This window comes from Mercenaria mercenaria, chromosome 10, assembly GCF_021730395.1.
Source record: "Mercenaria mercenaria strain notata chromosome 10, MADL_Memer_1, whole genome shotgun sequence".
In the NCBI taxonomy this organism is placed as follows: Eukaryota; Metazoa; Mollusca; class Bivalvia; order Venerida; family Veneridae; genus Mercenaria; species Mercenaria mercenaria.
The window spans coordinates 30,477,113-30,499,851 of NC_069370.1; the positions used below are offsets into that span (position 1 = coordinate 30,477,113).

At 37.0% G+C, this 22,739-nt stretch overlaps 1 protein-coding gene across 1 annotated transcript in view; it reads left to right on the forward strand.

Annotated features, from left to right (window-relative positions):
* Positions 1-22,739, forward strand: part of LOC123559535 (AMP deaminase 2-like) — a 130,537-nt gene that overhangs the window by 66,567 nt on the left and 41,231 nt on the right. The window contains 2 exon segments of the mRNA XM_053552600.1: positions 16,512-16,581; positions 16,584-16,645. Of these exon segments, the coding sequence (XP_053408575.1) occupies positions 16,512-16,581; positions 16,584-16,645 (132 nt within the window).

Sequence of the window (22,739 nt, forward strand, 5' to 3'; positions counted from 1 at the left end):
TTTCATTTAACACGTTGATTGACAATCTGATGACGTCAAAAATGCATTGACGTCATGAAAACTATCCTGCTCCAAAAGACGCTTTTCTTTTTGAAATTTTACTTTGCAAAGTTTTGCAGAAAATTCTAAGAACTGCAAAAAATCCCTTCTTACGGAAGCTGATAAGGAGCACACCTAAAAAGAGGTAAGAGGGCGGTTTTATTTTAACTAAATATTGTATTTTATATATCTAAAACACCTTATCTAATGTTGTTTTTGGTCATTGAATGTCCGGGTCGTGTCTCTTGTCCATTTTGACCTTGATGCCCGGGATGTCGAAATTAGGAATCCAAATATCGTCAAGCTCCTAATTTTGACATGTTTTGATACGATTTATATACTACTTAAAACGCAGATTTGACAGCTGTCATTGTAGCCGAGTGGTCTAGGGCGCCTGTACATATTTATTTTCTGTTTTGATGCGGAGGTCGTTGGTTCGAAACCCAGTCTTCGCAAACATTTTTTTTTGTTTTATTTTATTTTTTTTTCAGGTTTTCCATTGGTTGGTTGAAATTCTATTGTTTGAGATACTTTTTTAATATACATTTGTATATCTTTTCTGTAACTAAACAAGAGATCTATTTTTTGTCATTAGGCCTACAAATACTTAGTTATTTGTTGACTATTATTTGAATCATTGAATGTGAATTATTCAAAGCTTTTTATGTTTTTTACTTACAGTTACAACCATGTCCAAGCAAGCTGGTGCTGCAAAGTATCGACAGTATTCACCATCAAAGGTGGCTTCTGCGGTCTCCATGGTTGAGAGTGGAGCTATGACAAAGCGGAAAGCTGCAGTAACTTATGGTATCCCAAGAACAACCTTAATTGATAAACTTAGTGGAAAAGCACCCCTTGGTGCAAAGCCCGGGAAGCCATGCGTACTCACGGAGGCTGAGGAAGTTGTTTTGGTAGATTACGTCAAACTCATGTCTTCTATTGGCTATCCCCTGAAACGTCAAGAACTTTGTTATGAAGTAAAGAAGGTCCTTGACCATGATGGCCGAAAAACGCCGTTTAAGGACAATCTCCCGGGTAAACGCTGGTATCAGTTATTTACCAAAAGACACACAGACTTAAGTGAACGCTCTGCCATGGCTTTAGGCCACCAGAGGTCGCATATAAACTTTGAAATGATTGACGGTTGGTTGAACGGATTAAAGTCATTCTTGAAACAAGAAGTGCCCGACTGGGAATCCCTCTTGCAAGACCCCAGAAGAATCTTTAATGCCGATGAAAGTGGGTTCCCTTTGTCTGTGACAAGTGGTAAAGTGTTGACCGAAAAAGGGGTTCGGCATGTGTATCAAGTGTGTACAAGTAACAAAACCCAAATAACCGTACTTGTGTGCTTTAACGCCATAGGAAATTATGTGCCGCCCCTGATAGTCTACCCCGGTGAGAGGTTCCGTGACTCTGGAATCCACGAGTTTGATGAAGCTATTTACGGTCATACGAGTAGTGGATGGATGGATTCCGAACTTTTTGTATCTTTTCTCACGCACTTTAATGATTTTGTTGTCGACAGAAGCATTCCAAAACCTGTGATGTTACTGGTTGACGGCCACTCAACACATATGTCGCTTGCTGCTGCACATTTCTGCTTCACAAACGACATTATTCTATATTGCCTCCTAGAGAATGCAACTCGCGTGCTTCAGTCATGCGACGTTGGGTTCTTCTCACCCATGAAGGCCGCATGGAAAAAGGAAGTAAAAAATTGGCAACTTGAGAATCTTGGTCAAGCCCTTACGAAAAAACAATTTCCCGGGGTTTTTAAGAATGCATGGCTTAAAGTCGCAAAGCTCGAAAATGCTGTTCATGGATTCCAGAAATGTGGACTGTTTGCACTCAATCCAAGAAACATCGATTTAACCAAATTAAATCCATCGAAGGCCATCACTCGTGTGACGGAAAGTGGTGATAACCCCAGTGCTCATCAAGGGGTCACTAGCACTCAACCCACCAAAACTGGTGTTGAAGATAAATCAACCGATGTTGATCAACTAGACAAATCAACCGTGGAAATAAGCACCTGCAACCAAATCACTACTGCCGTCGATGACAAGTCGCCCAATGAATTGAGTACCAGCAGCGTGATTAACACTGTCTCTGGTGATCAACTCATTGCTGATCAAGGCACAAGCAGACAAACTACCACAGCTTCAGGTGACAGCAGCCGAAGGGAAATTCAAAGCATGTCATGTGTCACAAAGTCCAGGGAACAAACTATATCAAAATCTTTTTCTCTTTTACCTGTGCCTGAAATAAAGAAAAAACGGTCAGCAAATACAGTGCGAAATAAGCTCCCAAAGGCGTTATCAGGTAAAGAGGCCCTGAAGATATTGCAGGAAAAAGAAGACGCAAAACGGGCCGAGGAATTGGCCAAACAAAAACGAAAAGAAGATAGGTTAGCAAAAAAAGCTCAGAAGCTCGAAGAAAAAGAACAAAAAAGAATCCAATGGGAAAAGACTAAAAGGAAGAAGAAGCAAGCACAGTTAGAGAAACTAGTGGCTGCCCAATCAAAGAAACGCAAAACTACAGAATCTTCCATCTTCTGAATCTGATGTAAGTGAGGACGCCCCCAATTTGATAGATTCAGACGATGAATATAATGAAGAACTAACCTGCCCGGGTTGTATGTCGGATGAAGGCAGCCGAGGGAGTGGATACAATGCAAGGCCTGTGAACGCCGGTGGCACATCACATGCACTGGTGATGCAGTATTGTTTGAGATACCGGCTGAACACATTCAGAATTATCCATTCCACTGTGAATTTTGCGTGTAAAATGAACTAGTTACGGCACGTCATTAGAGTGACTATTATGCTTTGTTAATATCTAAATATGAGAAAATAATGGCAGATGTTCATATATTCAAATGTATCTATATTTTGTATATGGGAAAAAGTTAATGTAAAAGTCATGTATGTATTTTAAATTTCTTATTTCGGCATAAACTTATTTGCTCATTATTTATTTATATGTTTAAACAAAGAAACTGTTGTTATAAGTGTTTTAATTCCATGTGTTCCATATTGTTTTAAAACTTTATTAGGGTGTCGAAATTACGGCCCCCCTGTCGAATTAGTGAACCCAAAGTGGCCCAAGTCAGTCACGTATTGCGCTATGAAATTGAACTTGTATAACAGCTACACTTGATGAAATGCGCGGGAAATATTTATTTTCTCTAATGCCATGTCGAAGTTAGACACACAGAGATTGTAATAATTGTAACCAAGATTTTGTCTTAACCTGTCGAAATACGGGTCCTTTGCTCTAGTTTCATTTTTTTTGGTTAAATATTGCTTAATAAATTAATTAATACAAGTATTTTATATTATTAACCCTTATCATGCTGGACACGACTGATTCTGCCTTTGCGACCAGTGCAGATCATGTTCAGCCTGCACATGCATGCAGTCTGATCATGATCTGTACTGTTCCCCATCCAGTCAGTATATTTTTGGAATGCACACCTTTTAACAGTTAATGGTACTGTCTAAATTGAAAGATGGACAAGTTCATTATAGAAATTTAGCAGGGTATGTTAACTAGCTGTTTACTTCAGAATAGGTCATATCTTACAAAGTCAATTCAACCTACTTCTCCTGTACTTTTGAGACAGTGTCAAACTGTTATAAAACTAGCATACTTGCCAAAATTAGGTTATGGCTTTATTTCACTCTTATGAAGTAAAATCTGCAATACAATTATTTAATATGGCTATCCTGTATGGTATAAAATCAGGTCACTTTTTGCTGGCACACCCATGCCTGTTTCACACCTACAGAGAAAGCTCAGTTAATTAGCAGCTGATGATTATATGAGCCGTGCCATGAGAAAACCAACATAGTGGCTTTGCGACCAGCATGGATCCAGACCAGCCTGCGCATCCGCGCAGTCTGGTCAGGATCCATGCTGTTCGCTTTCAAAGCCTACTGGAATTAGAGAAACTAATAGCGAACAGCATGGATCCTGACCAGACTGCGCGGATGTGCAGGCTGGTCTGGATCCATGCTGGTCGCAAAGCCACTATGTTGGTTTTCCCATGGCGCGACTCATATATACCACAGAATGAAATATGCTGCTAATTTATATGATTGTTAATGAACCACCTGCATTTCCACCACTTAATTAAAAAAATGTATATATATATATACTTTTGCAGCATGGGGGTATTTGCAGTACATACACAGTAACTATTGAAACTGGTATATCAGATACCTAATACTGATAATTATGTCTCCCACAGGAGACATATTGTTTTTGCCCTGTCCGTCCGTCCGTCCTTCAGTCTGTCCGTCCGTCCGTATGTCACACTTCATTTCCGAGCAATAACTGGAGAACCATTTGACCTAGAACCTTCAAACTTCATAGGGTTGTAGGGCTGCTGGAGTAGACGACCCCTATTGTTTTTGGGGTCACTCCGTCAAAGGTCAAGGTCACAGGGGCCCGAAAATTGAAAACCATTTCCGATCAATAACTAGAGAACCACTTGACCCAGAATGTTGAAACTTCATAGGATGATTGGTCATAAAGAGTAGATGACCCCTATTGATTTTGGGGTCACTCCATCAAAGGTCAAAGGTCACAGGGGCCTGAACATGGAAAACCATTTCCGATCAATAACTAGAGAACCACTTGACCGAGAATGTTGAAACTTCATATGATGATTGTACATGCAAAGTAGATGACTCCTATCGATTTTGGGGTCACTCCATTAAAGGTCAAGGTCACAGGGGCCCGAACATTGAAAACCATTTCCGGTCAGTAACTTGAGAACCACTTGACCCAGAATGTTGAAACTTCATAGGATGTTTGGTCATGAAGAGTAGATGACCCCTATTGATTTTGGGGTCATTCTGTCAAAGGTCAAGGTCACAGGGGCCTGAACATGGAAAACCATTTCCGATCAATAACTAGAGAACCACTTGACCGAGAATGTTGAAACTTCATAGGATAATTGTACATGCAAAGTAGATGACCCCTATCGATTTTGGGGTCACTCTGTTAAAGGTCAAGGTCACAGGGGCCTGAACATTGAAAACCATTTCCGGTCAGTAACTTGAGAACCACTTGACCCAGAATGTTGAAACTTCATAGGATGATTGGTCATGAAGAGTAGATGACCCCTATTGATTTTGGGGTCACTCTGTCAAAGGTCAAGGTCACAGGGGCCTGAACATTGAAAACCATTTCCAATCAATAACTAGAGAACCACTTGACCCAGAATGTTGAAACTTCATAGGATGATTGGTCATAAAGAGTAGATGACCCCTATTGATATTGGGTCACTCCATTAAAGGTCAAGGTCACAGGGGCCTGAACATTGAAAACCATTTCCGATCAATAACTAGAGAACCATTTGACCCAGAATGTTGAAACTTCATAGGATGATTGGACATGCAGAGTTGATGACCTCTTTTTATTTTGAGGTCACTTGATCAAAAGGTCAAGGTCACAGAAGCCTCAACAGTGACTTGAGAACCACTATGCCAAGAGTGTTGAAATTTAGCGGGATGATTGGACATGCCAAATAGATGATCCCTATTGCAGCCAACGATCAGTGTCTCTTTGACTTTCGCTCCTGACCCCTATTGACTTCTTGCCTATAGGACTTTGCATTGGGGGAGACATGCGCTTTTTTACAAAAGCATTTTCTAGTTTTACTTCAAGATAACCAAAATTATGTCTCATCCTACACTTTGGGAGACATATTGTTTTAGCCCTGTAACTGGAGAACCATTTGTCTTAGAAAATTCAGACTTCATAGAGGAATAGGGCTTGGGTTGTAGATTGCCCATATTGTTATTGGGGTCACTCCATCAGAGGTCAAGGTCACAGGGGCCTGAACATAGAAAACCTTTTGCGATCAATAACTTGAGAACCGCTTGACCTTCTTAGGATGATTGGACCTGCAAAGTAGATGAACCATATAGATTTTGGGGTCTCTCCATCGAAGGTCAAGTTCACAGGGGCCTGAACATGGAAAACTGTTTCCAATACATAACTTGAGAACTATTGAAACTTCATGGGATGACTGGACATGCCGAATAGATGATCCCTATTGCATTTCAGTCACTAAGCCAAACATAAGTGTCTCTCCTGTCCCCTATTGACTTCTTGCCTATTAGTACTATGCTTTGGGGGAGTCATGTGCTTTTCTACAAAAGCATCTTCTAGTTTGACTTAAAAAAATGATATATTGTGCATGTGTTTTTGGGACAGGACTTTCAAGACATTTGGAATTTTGAGACAAGCAGTTTCAAGGAACAAAGTTTCAACTGTAATATATATATACAGTTACATACCGTATTAAGATTTCAGTTTTTATGCCCCCACTTTGGGGGGGGAGCATATAGATTTGCTCTTGTCCGTCCGTCCGTCCTTCCGAGAATGTTGTGTCGCGCCTAGCTCCAAAAGTATTTGACGTAGAGTCACAAAACTTTACAGGAGTGTTGGTCAGCATATGTAGTTGTGCACCTGGGGTTTCGCGTCCGGATTCATTCAGTCATGTAGAAGTTATGGCCCCTGACTTTGTAAAAATTGGTCATTTTAGTGTTGTGTCGCGCCTAGCTCCAAAAGTATATGACATAGAGTCACAAAACTTTACAGGAGTGTTGGTCAGCATGTGTAGTTGTGCACCTGCGGTTTCGCGTCCGGATTCATCCAGTCATGTTGGAGTTATGGTCCCTGACTTAGTAAAAAATTGGTCATGTTAATGGTGTTTCGCGCATAGCTCCAAAAGTATTTGACCTAGAGTCACCAAAGTTTACAGGAATGTTGGTCAGCATGTGCAGTTGTGCACCTGGGGTTTCGCATCTGGTTTCATTCAGTCTTGTAGGAGTTATAGCCCCTGACTTAGTTAAAAATTGTCATTTTAATGTTGTGTCGTGCGTAGCTCCAAAAGTTTTTGACCTAGAGTCACCAAAGTTTACAGGAATGTTGGTCAGCATGTGCAGTTGTGCACCTGGGGTTTCGCATCCGGATTCATTTAGACATGTAGGAGTTATGGCACCTGACTTTGTAAAAATTGGTCATTTTAGTGTTGTGTCGTGCCTAGCTCCAAAAGTATATGACATAGAGTCACAAAACTTTACAGGAATGTTGGTCAGCATGTGTAGTTGTGCACCTGCAGTTTCGCGTCCGGATTCATCCAGTCATGTAGGAGTTATGGCCCCTGACTTAGTAAAAAATTGGTCATTTTAATGTTGTGTCGCGCATAGCTCCAAAAGTATTTGACCTAGAGTCACCAAAGTTTACAGGAATGTTGGTCAGCATGTGCAGTTGTGCACCTGGGGTTTCGCGTCTGGATTCATTCAGTCTTGTAGGAGTTATAGCCCCTGACTTAGTTAAAAATTGGTCATTTTAATGTTGTGTCGTGCGTAGCTCCAAAAGTATTTGACCTAGAGTCACCAAAGTTTACAGGAATGTTGGTCAGCATGTGCAGTTGTGCACCTGGGGATTCGCGTCCGCATTTATTCAGTATTGTAGGAGTTATGGCCCCTGATCTGGGAAAAAATTGTCATTTTAATGTCATGTAGTGGGGGCATCTGTGTCCCATGGACACATTTCTAGTTTCCTATAGACTTACATGCATTTTTAACTTTTGACACTTTACTAAACAAAGATGGTTTACAAAAATAAACTTGTGCATGTTTTTATGTGAACAAACTGGTTTTGTTATTTAAGTCCGCGTCAAATCTGATAATTTATTTTAAGGGATCATTTCTCAATCCATACAATTTTTTTGTATAAACCATGCAAGGCATACGCTGTAAAGGTGCATAGGATGTGACAATATAATTTGCACCTGGCATTTGTGATAAAAACCAAACGTTCAAAGTGCTATACACTGGGCACGTTAAAGAACCAGGCTGTCTATTTGCAGCAAGCTAGGCTAAGTAAGCCGGACAAGCCTGTATCTGATTTCTGATCTCTCTGTCGTGGGGGCTTTTTCTCACTCTGTCCCTCTGGTCAGATCGCTCTGTGTCTGTACTAGTAGAGGATGAATTATGCGCCCTGTGTGGCTGCATTTGAACTATGTAAAGCACCTTTGAACGTGAAATTGATCATGAAAAGGGCGCTATATAAATTTGGTATAATAATAATAATAATAATTCTAGACTATGTCTGCATTCACTATTGGATTATTTTATGATATTATGTGAATGTTTGATAACTGAAATAATTAATTACAGAATGTGAAGTTGATGCTAAAATTAAATGTATTTTAACAGATAAGTCTAGGTTAACTCCTGTTGATATTAGTTTACCTGTAAATTTGTAGGTATATATAGGAGCTATTTTATAAATGAGAGAAATGATTTTTTTTTTTTTTTTTAATTTTCATTTGTTTGATTGCAAAAAGTTGTGTTTTTTTTTTTCAATTCTTAATGAAAATAATTATTCATATTGTTAAATTTGCAACCATTTCTGCATGTGGAACATTTTTGTGCACACCGCATTTGGCTGTGGGAACAATACGTAACTGTACTTTTTCTTAGATGTCATTCATTCCGTAAGCTTTTATGTGGCTGTTTTTTTTACATGGCTAAAAGAACAATTATTAGAGAGAACAAAAGAGTAGCCACATAAATACCCATAATTATGTAGGAACGTCCATGCTTCCATCCGAATTTTTTGGGGGGGAGGCACAACATCTAGTTTATTGGAAGTTTCATAAGATGTTGATAATTTCTTTCCAACAGTTGAACAGTTGTTTGAGTGTAAGAATGTACTCTTTAAATAAATTAGTTGCTTTATTTATTTCAGAAATATCAATAAAATAAATAAATTGCATAATGTTACTGTTGTACTTGTTTTGTTTTTTTTAGCTCACCTGAGCACAAAGAACGGATGATGAGTTTTAGCAACATTGGATATCTGTCCATCCACCTCCCACAATTTCTTTAAAGAACAGCTCATCCTCTCCACCAAGCCTGGGTATCAATCAAACTTAAAAGGAATGTTCCTTGGGTGATTTATTTTTAGATTCTTTCAAATCTAGGTCATCCATACATAATTATGCTTGCCATGGCCATTAAAAGGAAAAGCATCTCCTAAGTAGCTGCAGGCCTGATTTGGAAATAATTTCTCAGAAATGTTCTTTCTGTGACCCACTACCGTATTCCTTGAAATCATTTTGTTTTGATTAACAGCATGGCTGCCAGGGGATGAAGGGCTATATAGAGGATTTAGAAAATCTTCTTCTCTGAAACCACTACCTCGATTTAAAATAATTTCACTGCGAAATGTCTTGGGTGATCCACTACCAGATTCCTCCAAATTATTCTTTTTTATTGAAAGGGAGCAAAAGCTTGTTTTCCCTATATTGTTAAATGAAAAAAATGGGAAAATCTTCTATCAAGTGGCTGGCCAAATTTTAAAATAATTTTATTGCAGTGTTGCATATGTGACTCTTTACCAAATTCTTTTAAAATATTCTGTTTCTTTCAAGAACATGGTGGCGCTAGTTTTCTCTATAGTTCAAATATCCTAGTTTATATTTGATAAAAACTAAAAAAAAATCTTCTCTTCTGAAACCACTTGTCTGATTTCAAAATATTTAACAGGAATGTTGCTTTTTTTTAATACCAGCTATAGAATTTCTTTGCCTTGGGGCAGGGTGGGGTTTTCGTATATGGTTTTATGGAAAACTTAAAAATCTTCTCTTCTTAAACTGCTGCCCCTAATTCAAAACAATGTCACACAAATGTAACCAAATACTTGGGTGACAACCAGCCAAATTTATTCAAGCTCCCACCAACGTTACTTGTGCCCTAGACATTATTTCCTCCATCACCTCGCACCCCCTTAAAATCATGTCTCTTAGTATCATGTCATTATTATACCCCCACCAAACATGTTTGAGGGGGGAATATAGGAGTCATTTTTGTCGCGTCGCGTCCCGTCACATCGCGTCCCGTCCTGTCACGTCCCGAAATCTATTATCTCAGTTATTACCAAATGGATTTGATTCAGACTTAAAATACATGTTCCACCTTATCACCCACATCATGTGACACAAGGTGCATAACTCTTGACACCAAGTTTTCATGAATTATGTCCCCTTTTACTTAGAATTTAAGGTTAATTTTGTTGTATTTTCACTATATCTCAATTATTACTAAATGGATTTGATTTAAACTTAAAATAGATGTTCCACCTCATCACCCACATCATGTGACATAAGGTGCATAACTCTGACACCATTTTTTTATGAATTATGCCCCTTTTTTAGCTCACCTGAGCACGAAGTGCTCAAAGGTGAGCTTTAGTGATCACCCTGTGTCCGGCGTCCGTCGTCGTCCGTCGTCCGTCCGTCCGTCCGTCCGTCCGTCGTCAACAATTTGACTGTTAACACTCTAGAGGTCACATTTTTGACCCAATCTTAATGAAACTTGGTCAGAATGTTACCCTCAATAAAATCTTGGACGAGTTCGATATTGGGTCATCTGGGATCAAAAACTAGGTCATCAGGTCAAATCAAAGGAAAAGCTTGTTAACACTCTAGAGGTCACATTTTGGCCCAATCTTAATGAAACTTGGTCAGAATGTTACCCTCAATAAAATCTTGGACGAGTTCGATATTGGATCATCTGGGATCAAAAACTAGGTCATCAGGTCAGATCAAAGGAAAAGCTTGTTAACACTCTAGAGGTCACATTTTTGGCCCAATCTTAATGAAACTTGGTCAGAATGTTACCCTCAATAAAATCTTGGACGAGTTCGATATTGGGTCATCTGGGGTCAAAAACTAGGTCATAAGGTCAAATCAACGGAAAAGCTTGTTAACACTCTAGAGGTCACAATTTTGGCCCAATCTTAATGAAACTTGGTCAGGATGTTACCTCAATAAAATTTTGGACGAGTTGGATATTGGGTCATCTGGGGTCAAAACTAGGTCACCAGGTCAAATCAAAGGAAAGCTTGTTAACACTCTAGAGGTCACATTTTTGGCCCGGTCTTAATGAAACTTGGTCAGAATGTTACCTTAATAAAATCTTGGACGAGTTCGATATTTGGTTATCTGGGGTTCATAAACTAGGTCACCAGGGCAAATCAAAGGAAAAGCTTGTTAACACTGTAGAAGCCGCATTTATGACTGTATCTTCATGAAACTTGGTCAGATTGTTAATATTGATGATCTTAAAGTCCAGTTTGAATCTGGGTCATGTAGGATAAAAAACTAGGTCACCAAGCCAAATCAAATGAAAAGCTAGTTTACACTGTAGAGGCCACATTTATGACCATATCATAATGAAACTTGGTCAAAATGTTAATCTTGATGATCTATAGCTAAATTTCAAATCTGGGTTAGGTGGGGTCAAAAACTAGGTCACTAGGTCATATCAAAGGAAAAGCTGTTAACACTCTAGAGGCCACATTTATGACTCTATCTTCATGAAACTTAGTCAGAATGTTAAACTTGATGATCTTTAGGACAAATTTGAATCTGGGTCATGTCGGGTCAAAAACTAGGTCACCAGGTCAAATCAAAGGAAAAGCTAATTAACACTGTAGAGGCCACATTTATGACCATATCTTAATGAAACTTGGTCAGAATGTTAATCTTGATGATCTTTAGGTCAAGTTTAAATCTGGGTCAGATGGAGTCAAAAACTAGGTCACTAGGTCATATCAAAGGAAAAGCTTGTTAACACTCTAGAGGCCACATTTATGACTGTATCTTCATGAAACTTAGTCAGAATGTTAAACTTGATGGTCTTTAGGTCAAGTTCGAATCTGGGTCATGTCGGGTCAAAAACTAGGTCACGGGGGTCAAATAAAAGGAATAGCTAGTTAACACTTTAGAGGCCACATTTATGACCATATCTTAATGAAACTTGGTCAGAATGTTAATCTTGATGATCTATAGGTCAAGTTTAAATCTGGGTCAGGTGTGTTAAAAAACTAGGTCACTAGGTCAAATCAAAGGAACAGCTTGTTAACACTCTAGAGGCCACATCTATGACTGTATCTTCTTGAAACTTAATCAGAATGTTAATCTTGGTGATCTTTAGGTCAAGTTTAAATCTGGGTCATGTGGGGGCAAAAACTAGGTCACCTGGTCAAATCAAAGGAAAAGCTAGTTAACACTTTAGAGGCTACATTTATGACCATATCTTAATGAAACTTGGTCAGAATGTTGATCTTGATGATCTTTAGGTTAATAGGTCAGGTGAGCGATACAGGGCCTTCATGGCCCTCTTGTACTTAGAATTTAAGGTTGATTTTGATGTATTTTCACTTTATCTCAGTTACTACTGAATGGATTTGATTCAAACTTAAAATAGATGTTCCACCTCATCACCCACATCATGTGCCCACATCATGTGACACAAGGTGCATAACTCTGACACCAAGTTTTCATGAATTATGTCCCCTTTTACTTAGAATTTAAGGTTAATTTTGTTGTATTTTCACTATATCTCAGTTATTACTAAATGGATTTGATTCAAACTTAAAATAGTTGTTCCACCTCATCACCCAGATGATGTGACATAAGGTGCTTAACTCTGACATAAATTTTTTATGAATTATGTCCCCTTTTACTTTAAATTTAAGGTTGATTTTGATGTATTTTCACTTTATCTCAATTATTACAAAATGGATTTGATTCAAACTTAAAATAGATGTTCCACCTCATCACCCACACCATGTGACACAAGGTGCATAACTCTGACACCAATTTTTCATGAATTATGCCCCTTTTTACTTAGAATTTAAGGTTAATTTTGATGTATTTTCACTATATCTCAATTACTACTGAATGGATTTGATTCAGACTTAAAACAGATGTTCCACCTCATCACCCACATCATGTGACATAAGGTGCATAACTCTGACACTATTTTTCTTGAATTGTGTCCCCTTTTACCTAGAATTTAAGGTTAGAATTTTGATGTAATTTCACTATATCTCATTCTGATTGGCTTAGAGCCAAAGGGAAGTAACCTTTTTTTAACCTTTGTACTGAGTTTCTTCCTCTTAAATTCCAGGAATAAGTCTATTTTTAGAAATCCTATTTTTAGATTTTCAATATTTTAGGTATTTTTCTTACTTTTTTATTATAAGTCCTTTGTAAAAAGTAAAAACATTTTTCCGTGGTAACATGGGTCGGTAAGACACTTTTTTGTATTCACTTTTAGTGTATCTCTAATATTAGAGATTTAATATATTTACTAGTATTACTATACTAGTATTATACTAGTATTACTTATATGTGGAAGCCCAGGATGAAGTACTCCAAAGTATTTTTAAGATTCCTTATGGTTGCCATTCTTCTGTGACAAGACCGTATGGTGGGGGTATGAGTCACTCCTGTGACAGTTCTAAGTTTCTTTGCCCTCTGTCATTACAACCCCCGCCCTCCACCAACAAAATCTTCTTTTTTTTTGTTAACTATTTCCTGATACTGTCTCTTAGTATCCTGTGTAAACAGTTATCATCCATCTATCTATACATTCTATCTATACATTCTATCTATACATATACATTCTATCTATACATACTATCTATACATTCTATCTATACATTCTATCTATACACACTCATAGCCCACTCATATTTACTTTAGTTAGTGGTAACCTTGAAAATCTTCTTGTCAGAAAACAGGGCACTACTTAAGAAATAATTATTCCAAACAGTGTTGTTGTTTTTTTATCTGAACCACAAACAATGATTTTATTCAAGAAAAAATCATGGTTTGAGATATTTATTTTGATTCCAACATGACATCAAGGGTTATTATCTACGTCCTTAATGGAATCCACTACATTCACCTGTTTCATATGGTTTTCTTTTCCAGCATGCTACTTTAATGTTTGAAACTCGGGTGAGCAGTCTACAGCCATCATGACACTCTTGTTTTATTAACTGCTGTTCATGCTATTTTAGCAAAGGTTAAAAGATTTATGTTGAATATGAAATTATCAGGAACTATATTTTGAGACTTCATTATTATATAAGTTAATAAATATGTTTTCTAGGAATTTTTCCTGTATAGCGAAAAGCCACTTTTCAGGAAGTTTAGAGGCTCTAAGCTTTAATTGGGTGTGAACATTTGTTTGATTTACTAGCATTTTTTCTTCCTTTATGTATCCATTTCAGGAAAGGTCTGCATCAAATCATCATTATATTCCATTTGAGAAATGAATTCCAGTTTTTTGTTATTAATTTTGATATGATACAACTGTACAAAAACCAATATTTCTATAATAAACAGAAGATTTTAACTTTTTGTTCATAACAGTAGACATTGTATCAAGGGTGGTCAATCACATCTGTGCAACATTTTATGACATTTTTTAATTTTCATAATTCTGTCAGAGATTATTTAAGGAACAAAAAGAGCCTTTTCATATAGTTAGATTCCTATTGGAAAGGGATATTTTATTGCTTTTTATGGAATTTTATGATGTAAAAATATTTAAGGAGTGGACTATTTCTTTTTATTTAAGAAATAATATATCTCATTTAGTGATTTGTCGCTGAATAAATCATTGTTTGGAGTTCAGATGCAAAGGAATTAATATTATCACGAGGGCGCAGCCTGAGTGATATAATAATACGCATCTGAACGACAAACAATGATTTTATTCAAGAGCAAATCACTAAATGAGATATATTATTTTGATTCTAACACGTTATCAAGGACTTTAAAATATATCCTTGACGGCATTCATTAAGTATTGGCCAGTTTTCAATCAGTTTCTTTTCCAGTGTGCCGCTATGCCATTTGACGCTATGACGTAATAATTGTGACCTGTGACGTGATAATTGTGATGTCAGAACAGTGAATTGTTGTATAATAATTCACTGTTTTCAGCCTTCTTTGTTTAATAGGAAAATGAATAGGACCGTGTTTGAATTCAATGTAATGTCTAGTTTTACATTTGTATTTGATAAGAACTGGGATATTTGAACTACCTGAAACAAAAGGCAAGTTTTAAATAGCATGTAAGTTAGGAATTCGTCCATTTTAAATCTATCTTGGTTTGCGCAACCAAGATAAATAAATTGTGGAAATAGCAATTACATAACTTTGCATTTCTAATAAATTTTGGCAAAATAGGTACTTGTTAATGCAAATCTTTGACAAATTTAATACAATATAAGCGCTTATATTCATATTATTCCTTGATCTGAGTTGGGGTTACATTCTACCAATTCAATTCCTTATTTATTTCATATTAATAACAAAACATTCAGACCTCATTTTCAGCACTTTAGAGCATTTCAAAGATATGAAAAACATATATGGTCATTTAGTATAACATGTCTTCTTATCAAAAATAGATAAATATTGACATGTTATGTTGTATATAAGAAAAATAGTCTGTTCTGAGAAACATCACCCTCTAAAAATGCCCCCATGAAAACAACGCGTAGGTAGACATTTTTCGCAAAGAATAAAACTTATTCCAAGAAATTTACAATGAAAATGGTCTAGATCTATTCTCAATACAATAAGCAATAAACATAAGCCAAAAATTTAACTGTCACCTCCTCACTCATTACTTTTATGATTACTGTGTGTCTAACATATTTCTCCAGGTACTCCGGGAGTTGAAAATGTTACAAACCATGTACATTTCAAAACAATGCAAAAAATGCAAATAAAAGTAGAGCTGTGAAAATGACAGAAAACTGCAAAATGTCAAAAAATATGTAAGTTACCTATTTTCCTTTCCCAGGGTACCCAGATAAGTATGATAGACACACAACAAAAACAAATTGAGAGGAAAAAATGTTCAAAACAGAAGTTTGATATTTTCTACAAAACAGAACATGAACAGTCGAAGTACATGTGTTGTAAGACAAAATACATATTTCCGAACAAGGTGACCTCTATAGAAAGTATTTTCTAGTTCTTGTGAACAATTCCATATAATATATGCTATGAATATTACGGGTCTGTCAGGCATAATTTCAAAAGTAAAAATTTACCCGAGGGGTGTTCTCAGAGTCTTTACATGATCCTTAATATGGTGAATACAGCCTCCCAGTCCACTGACCTTTGAACTTGTTTGTTTGCTTCACTATTGCAAATGGTTAAGTATAATACATATGCAAACCTATATACTAGTAACACATATTTTGTACACAGTAGTGTAATAGATACTTTTGAAGATAATTTTACCTACTTGGACGAGTTTTGTGTGGTCGCTGGTTGCGTAAAGAAAAGTCTTTAAAATGGGATGTTTCTAGTATAGTAAAAACATTCGGGCAGAATTTTAAGCTGTAGTTTAATAGAAAAGTTGCTTAATACAGGTGGCCTGCATATACAAAGTAAAACTGTATTTAAAGACAAGCTTGTTTTAAAGATGACAAAAATCAGAATTGAAGTCTATCCAGAGTTATTTCTTAGTGGTATTAAATTCTATCAAGAATTACTTCTTGGTAGTATATTATCCAGAATCCTTTCTGGGTGAGTATTTGTAAAATAAGTCTCCCTATTTTTACAGGTTGACACGCATGTTCATGCGTCTTCTTGTATGAACCAAAAGCATTTGTTACGCTTTATAAAGAAGAAAATGGGACAAGTCCTGATGAAAAGTGTGAAAAAGACAAAAGTGGAAAAGTGATGACACTGAAAGAGGTATGCCATGTGAAAAAATTGACATCGGGTTTTCAAACATCTTCAGCATTTGACAAATGAGTGTACATGATTTAATTAGGGAAAGATTAGAAGACATTAGTTTAGGAGAAATTCTTCATATTTATTGGATTTTTCACAAATGAGCTGTGCCATGGGAAAATCAACATAGTGGCCTTTGGGGACCAGCATGGATCCAGACCAGCTGCGCATCGCGCAGTCTGGTCAGGATCCTTTGCTGTTCGCTATCAGTTTCTCTAATTCCAATAGGCTTTGGAAAGCGAACAGCATGGATCCTGATAGACTGCGCAGATGCGTAGGCTGGTCTGGATCCATGCTGGTCGCAAACCCACTATGGTGGTTTTTCATGGCGTGGCTCAAATGCTTTTTTTAGCAACCTTGCACCATACCCCTAGTTCTGTTTAAATGGTTTGAATACTCTGTAAAAAACAGAGTTCCCAGCGCTATTTTACTTTTAATTACAAAACCTTCAGCACCAAATATTTCCGTGAAACTCAAATATATTACACTAACGTGTATATTATGCACCCCCAATCTTGTATCAAACCTTGGGGAAAAAACATACTAGAATATAATACGCACGAAAATCAGTAGGAGAATTTGTTTACTATCGGGCCATTTGCGGCTTGTGGAACAATGACTTCGCATGAAAATGCACTCACTGCTTAACAGGTTGTAGACATCTAAAAAAATGTCATCAGTATAAGAATAGACACTTTTTTTAAATTAATCTTTGTTTTTAATTTTATTATTTATCTTGTTCTTTAAAAAAAAACATAGAGTGTCAGCAGTTCATGGCCATCCCTTGGATGTTTTGTGTGCAAGTCAGGAGGGGGCTGCAGCTTTCTTTATAAAAGAATTTTGTGACTTATAACATTCAGTCGAAATACCCTTTTGGAAATTTTGGCAAAATTGACTGGAATTTAAAGTGGCATTATGCGCATCTAATACTGCATATAGTGTGTTTTGGGTGGGGTGTTCTATAAAAAGCAATTTTCGGTTGCTGTGCATTTAGATGTGTTAAATTAACGATAATGCCGCATTAGTAGTGAAGCTGATGCTTTAAAATAAAGAAATCGGACGGATAAAATAATAGATATTTTTTTCAATCTTCTGCGCAATGATCTCCCTTACTGAAAATGGAAATTTCTGAGTAGAAGGGAGCAAACTCCTGCTTGCAATTTGACGTTTTTTAAAAAAAAACTGCCCAGTCAAAATAAGAAAAGTCGTATTTGGAAACTTATTATTTTGTACTGGTAACAGGGAAAAGTTTTGGTTATGTTGGGTTAAAAGCTATAATGTTCTCCATCCTTTATAACATGTACATCTATTTAAGCTTGATTTTACTTGAGAAATGCATATAATTCCACTTTAACATCTAAAAAAAACAATAAAGAAAAACAAAAATACCTCTACCAATACCCAGACATGTTCCAAAATAACATAGGCCCCCTTTTCTATATAGAAATAAATTATAATCACGATTTGGATCTCATCCAGGCACACACCTGAAATTGACAACAAATCTCAAAATCAATTTCTCTGGGCCTACAATTGATTAGTTGGTGGAAAACGCTAAACTACACAGTGCCCGTGTAAACAAATAAAAAAGAATAAACCAAAACAAAACATAATTATGTGACTTTCTAAAACTGTCAACATCTTCTCAGCAAGATTTATACGTGCAACAAACATTTAATAATTACAAGCACATCAAAGGATAAAATTTTAATTTCCCAGTTCTTTTTAAATTTGTTGATTTTCGGCGAATTTAGTGCAAATTAAAAATTTGGGGAAAACAAATAACCAAAAGCTCTGTTTTGGTGTATAATATACCCCCCTTTTGTGAAAAAATGAAAAAAAATATAAAAACATGCAAAATACTTTGATATTCAGATTTTTTCCCGTACTCTGTACTATGGGCCTTCAGCCTTTAATCCTTTTTACAACAACCCTTCGCAACTAGAATTATTTTTAAAAAAAAGGAGCCTTCACCCCCAAAAAATACTTTGTAAAAAACAGACCCTTTCCAGCCCCAAAAAATTTCCTTTACAACAGGGGCCTTTCGCACCAAAAAATACTTTGAAACAACAACCCTTCAGCACCTAAAAGCTTTTTAAAACAAAAGCCTTCAGCACCTAGAATCCCTCTTTCAACAGACCCCTTCACACATAAAATGTTTCTTTAAAAAACAGAGCTTCAGCACCAAAAATTTCCTTTTACAACAAAAAGCCTTAAAGCACCTAAAATGTTTTTTCCAACAGAGCCTTCAGCATAAAATGCTTTTTTTAAAAACAGAGCCTTCAGCCCCAAAAGGGGGCTCTTTCCAACAGAGCCTTTACACCAAAAAATGCTTTTTAAAAACGGGAGCCCCCAGAAACCAAAAATGTTTTTACAACAAAAGTCTTCGCACCAAAAATGCTTTTTAAAACAACAGACCCCTTCAGCACCTAAAAGGGCTTTTACAACTTTAGCCTTAAAACCCCCTTAAAATGCTTTTAAAAAACAAAAGCCTTCACACCAAAAAATACTTTTTAAACAACAGAGCTTCAGCACCAAAAATTGCTCTTTCCCAACGGGACCCCCTTCAAGAAACTAGCATTCTGTTTTACAATAGACCCTTTCCCGAAACCTAAAAAACTCTTTACAACAGACCCCCTTTCGGCAACTAGTTTTTGGTTAAAATAGAGCCTTCGCCCCCCAAAAAAATGCTTTTTCCCAACAGACCCTTTTTTCGCACCAAAATGTTTTCCTGAACAACAATTTTCAGCAACTAGAATTCTTTTTAAAATAGAGCCTTCAGCCCCTTTAAAAGCTCTTTACAACAGACCTTCAGAAACCCTAGAAATTCAAAATTAAAAGGCCTTTAAAAACAGACCCTTCAACACCTAAAATGCCTTTACAACAAAAGCCTTTCAACCCCTTTAAAATGCCTTTACAAAGCCTTCAGCACTAGAATTCAATTTTAAAATGCTTTTAAAACAGACCCTTAAACCCCCCCCAAAAATCCCTTTTAAAACAGGGGCCTTCCCAACCCAAAAAATGCCTTTACAAAAGAGCCTTCAGCAACTAAAATTTCTTTTAAACAACATACCCTTAAAGCCCCCTAAAATCCCTTTTACAACAAGCCTTCTGCACCCTAAAAGCTTGTACAACAAGCCTTCCCATCAAAAAGTCTTCCCACAGAACCCTTTTAAGCCCCAGGGGCTTTAGCACCTAAAATTTACTCGGGTACAGACCTTAAACACCAAAAAGAGCTTCAGAAACCAAAAATACATAAAAGTAAGAGCCCCCGGGCCCCCCAAAAAAAAATTTACAGCAAGCCTTCGGGCCCCCCTTTAAAATACCTGTACAACAGTCCCTTTTCCAAAAACCATGGTAATACCTAAAAAATTTTGTCCCAAAAAAACCCTTTACCCAAAAAAAATTCCCCATAGGCAAAAGCCCCTCTGCACCTAAAAGGGGCTTTTTCCCTAAGAACCTAAAATACTGTAAAATCAGAGCTTTCAGAACCTCAAAAAAAAACCCTTTGAAGCAGAACCTTTAGCATTTATTATTAATAAAAAAACCTTATATCCAGGTTTTCCCCCGCCCCTTTAAAAATATTTTGTAATACAAACCCTTTAGCCCCAAAGAAAACTGTACTAAAGAGCTATCCCCCACCTAAATACTTTGTATTACAAAAAACCTTTAGCCCCTTAAATAATCTGTACTAAAGCTTTTTTCCGGCCACCAAAAAAATTTTTTGGTATTTAAGAACCTTTACATTTAAAAGTAACTGAAACTACAGACCCAATTCCGCCCCCCAAAAATTATTTTGTACTACAGAACCTTTAGCCCCTAATGTAAATCTGTACTCGGGAGCAATTTCCGCCCCCTAAAAACTTTTTTACTACAAAACCCTTAAAGGCACCAAAAGAAACCGGGTACTTGACTATCGGAAGTTTTCCCTTAAAACATTTGGTATACAAAACCCTTTGAGCCCCCCTAAGTACTTTTGTACTTCAGAGCAAATCTGAAAACCTAAAAAAAAAACTTTGTACTACAAAACCCCTTCCAAGGCCCCCTCAAGACCTGTACTCAGAGCAAATCTGAAACCTAAAAAAAAAACTTTTTAAAAACAAAAACCCTTGCGCACCTAAAGTATGCTGTATTTCAAAAGTTTCGATTTTTAAAGAACCTTCACACCTAAAAAGAAACTCTGTACAAAACAAAAAAGCTACCCTTTGAAACCCTTTTTTAAAAAAAAAACCTTTGTTCCAAAACAAAAACCTTTCAGCACCTAAAGTATTTGTACTTCAAAAGAAAACCCTGCCCCTAAAAAATTTGTACTACAAAACCCTTTTCAGCATTTCAGCACCTAAAGAAATTTCGGGTACTTCAGGGGGCCTTTGGGCCCCCAAAAATACTTTTTTATTTACAAAACCCTTTAGAAACCTTTAAACCCCAAACCAAAAGGGAACTTTTGTATTTAAACCCCCGGTCTGCCCCCAAAAAATTAAAAATACTTTACCCAAAAACCTTGACCCTTTTCGCACCTAAAGTTTTTTTGTATTTCAGAGCCATCTCCCAAAAACCTAAAATACTTTGGATTTTACAGAATTTTGAGCACTTAAAGGCACCTAAAGAAACCCCGGGGACCCCGGGCCGTCTGCCCCAAAAAAAATACTTTGTCCTACAGAACCTTCAGCCCCTTCAGCACCTAAATCTTACTTAGACCCGGGGTTGCCCCCCTAAAATATTTTTTTGTGTATTTTCAAAAAACCTTAAAGCACCTAAAAAAGTTCTCGGTATTCAAAAGCCATCTGCCCCAAAAATTACTTTTTTCACAGAACCTTGAGCCCAAAGAAAGGCTGTATTTCAGGGGCAAATCTGCATCTACAAAAACCCGTCAGCACCAAAAGTAATTGTACTACAGAGCCATTTCCCACCAAAAAATACTTGGACTACAGAACCTTGAGCACCAAAAATTTTATGCTGTATTAAAAGGCAAATTTTGCATCACGAACCTTCAGAAACCTAAAGTAAATTGTATTTACAAAAAGGCAAATCCGCCCAAAAAATACTTTGTCCTCCCCGAACCTTCAGCCCCAAAAAGTACTCTGTATTCAGAGCATTGCCCCCCTTAAAAAAAATTTGTATTTTAAAAAACCTTGGGGCCACCTAAAGTACTCTGTATTTCCCGGCTATCTGAAAACCAAAAACCTTTTTGGGTAAAACCAAAACCTTCAGCCCCTAAAGACCCCCTTGTCCCTTCAGAGCAAACTGCAAACCCAAAAACACTTTGTAAAAAAACAGAACCTTGAGCCCCCTAAAGTATGCTGTATTAAAGAAGCTATCGGAATTTACCAAAAAACCTTCACACCTAAATTTACCTGGCCCAAAACAGAGTTTTCCCTGCCCCCCTAAAATATTTTTTACTACAAACCTTCAGCACCTAAAGTATTTTTGATTTCAGAGTTTATCTGCCCAAAATTTATTTTGGGTACTACAAAACCCTTTTAAAGGAAATTTTCAGCACCTAAAAGTTACCCGGTCCCTTCAACCCCGTTTTGCGCCAAAAAAAATTTTACTACAAAAACCTTCAGCCAACCCCAGCCCCTTAAAGTACTCTGTATTTCAAAAACCCCGTCTGCCCCTTTAAAATACTTTGTATTTCCCAAAGAAACCTTCACCCCCTTTCAGCCCCATAAAGTACTCTTTTTTCTAGCCGGGTCTGGGGCCCTTAAAAAAAACCTTTTGTACTAACAGAACATTGGGGCCCCCTTTCCCCAAAGCCACCGAAAAAAGTCCCCTTCCCTTTAAACCAGAGCCGGGCCCTGCCCCAAAATTTTAAACCTTTGTAAAACAAAAAAAACCCTTGGAGCAAATTTTCAGCACCCAAAAGGTCCCTTTCGGGGGGAAAACCTTCGAGCCGTTTTGCCCCCTAAAAATTTTTTTATACAGAACCTTCAGAAACCTAAAGTACCTCTTTTTAAATTTTTCCCCAAAAGGCCAAAAATCGCCCACCCAAAAATTTATTTTGAAAACTCCCAAGAACCTTTCAGCCCTTCAGCCACCTAAAAATACCTTCCCT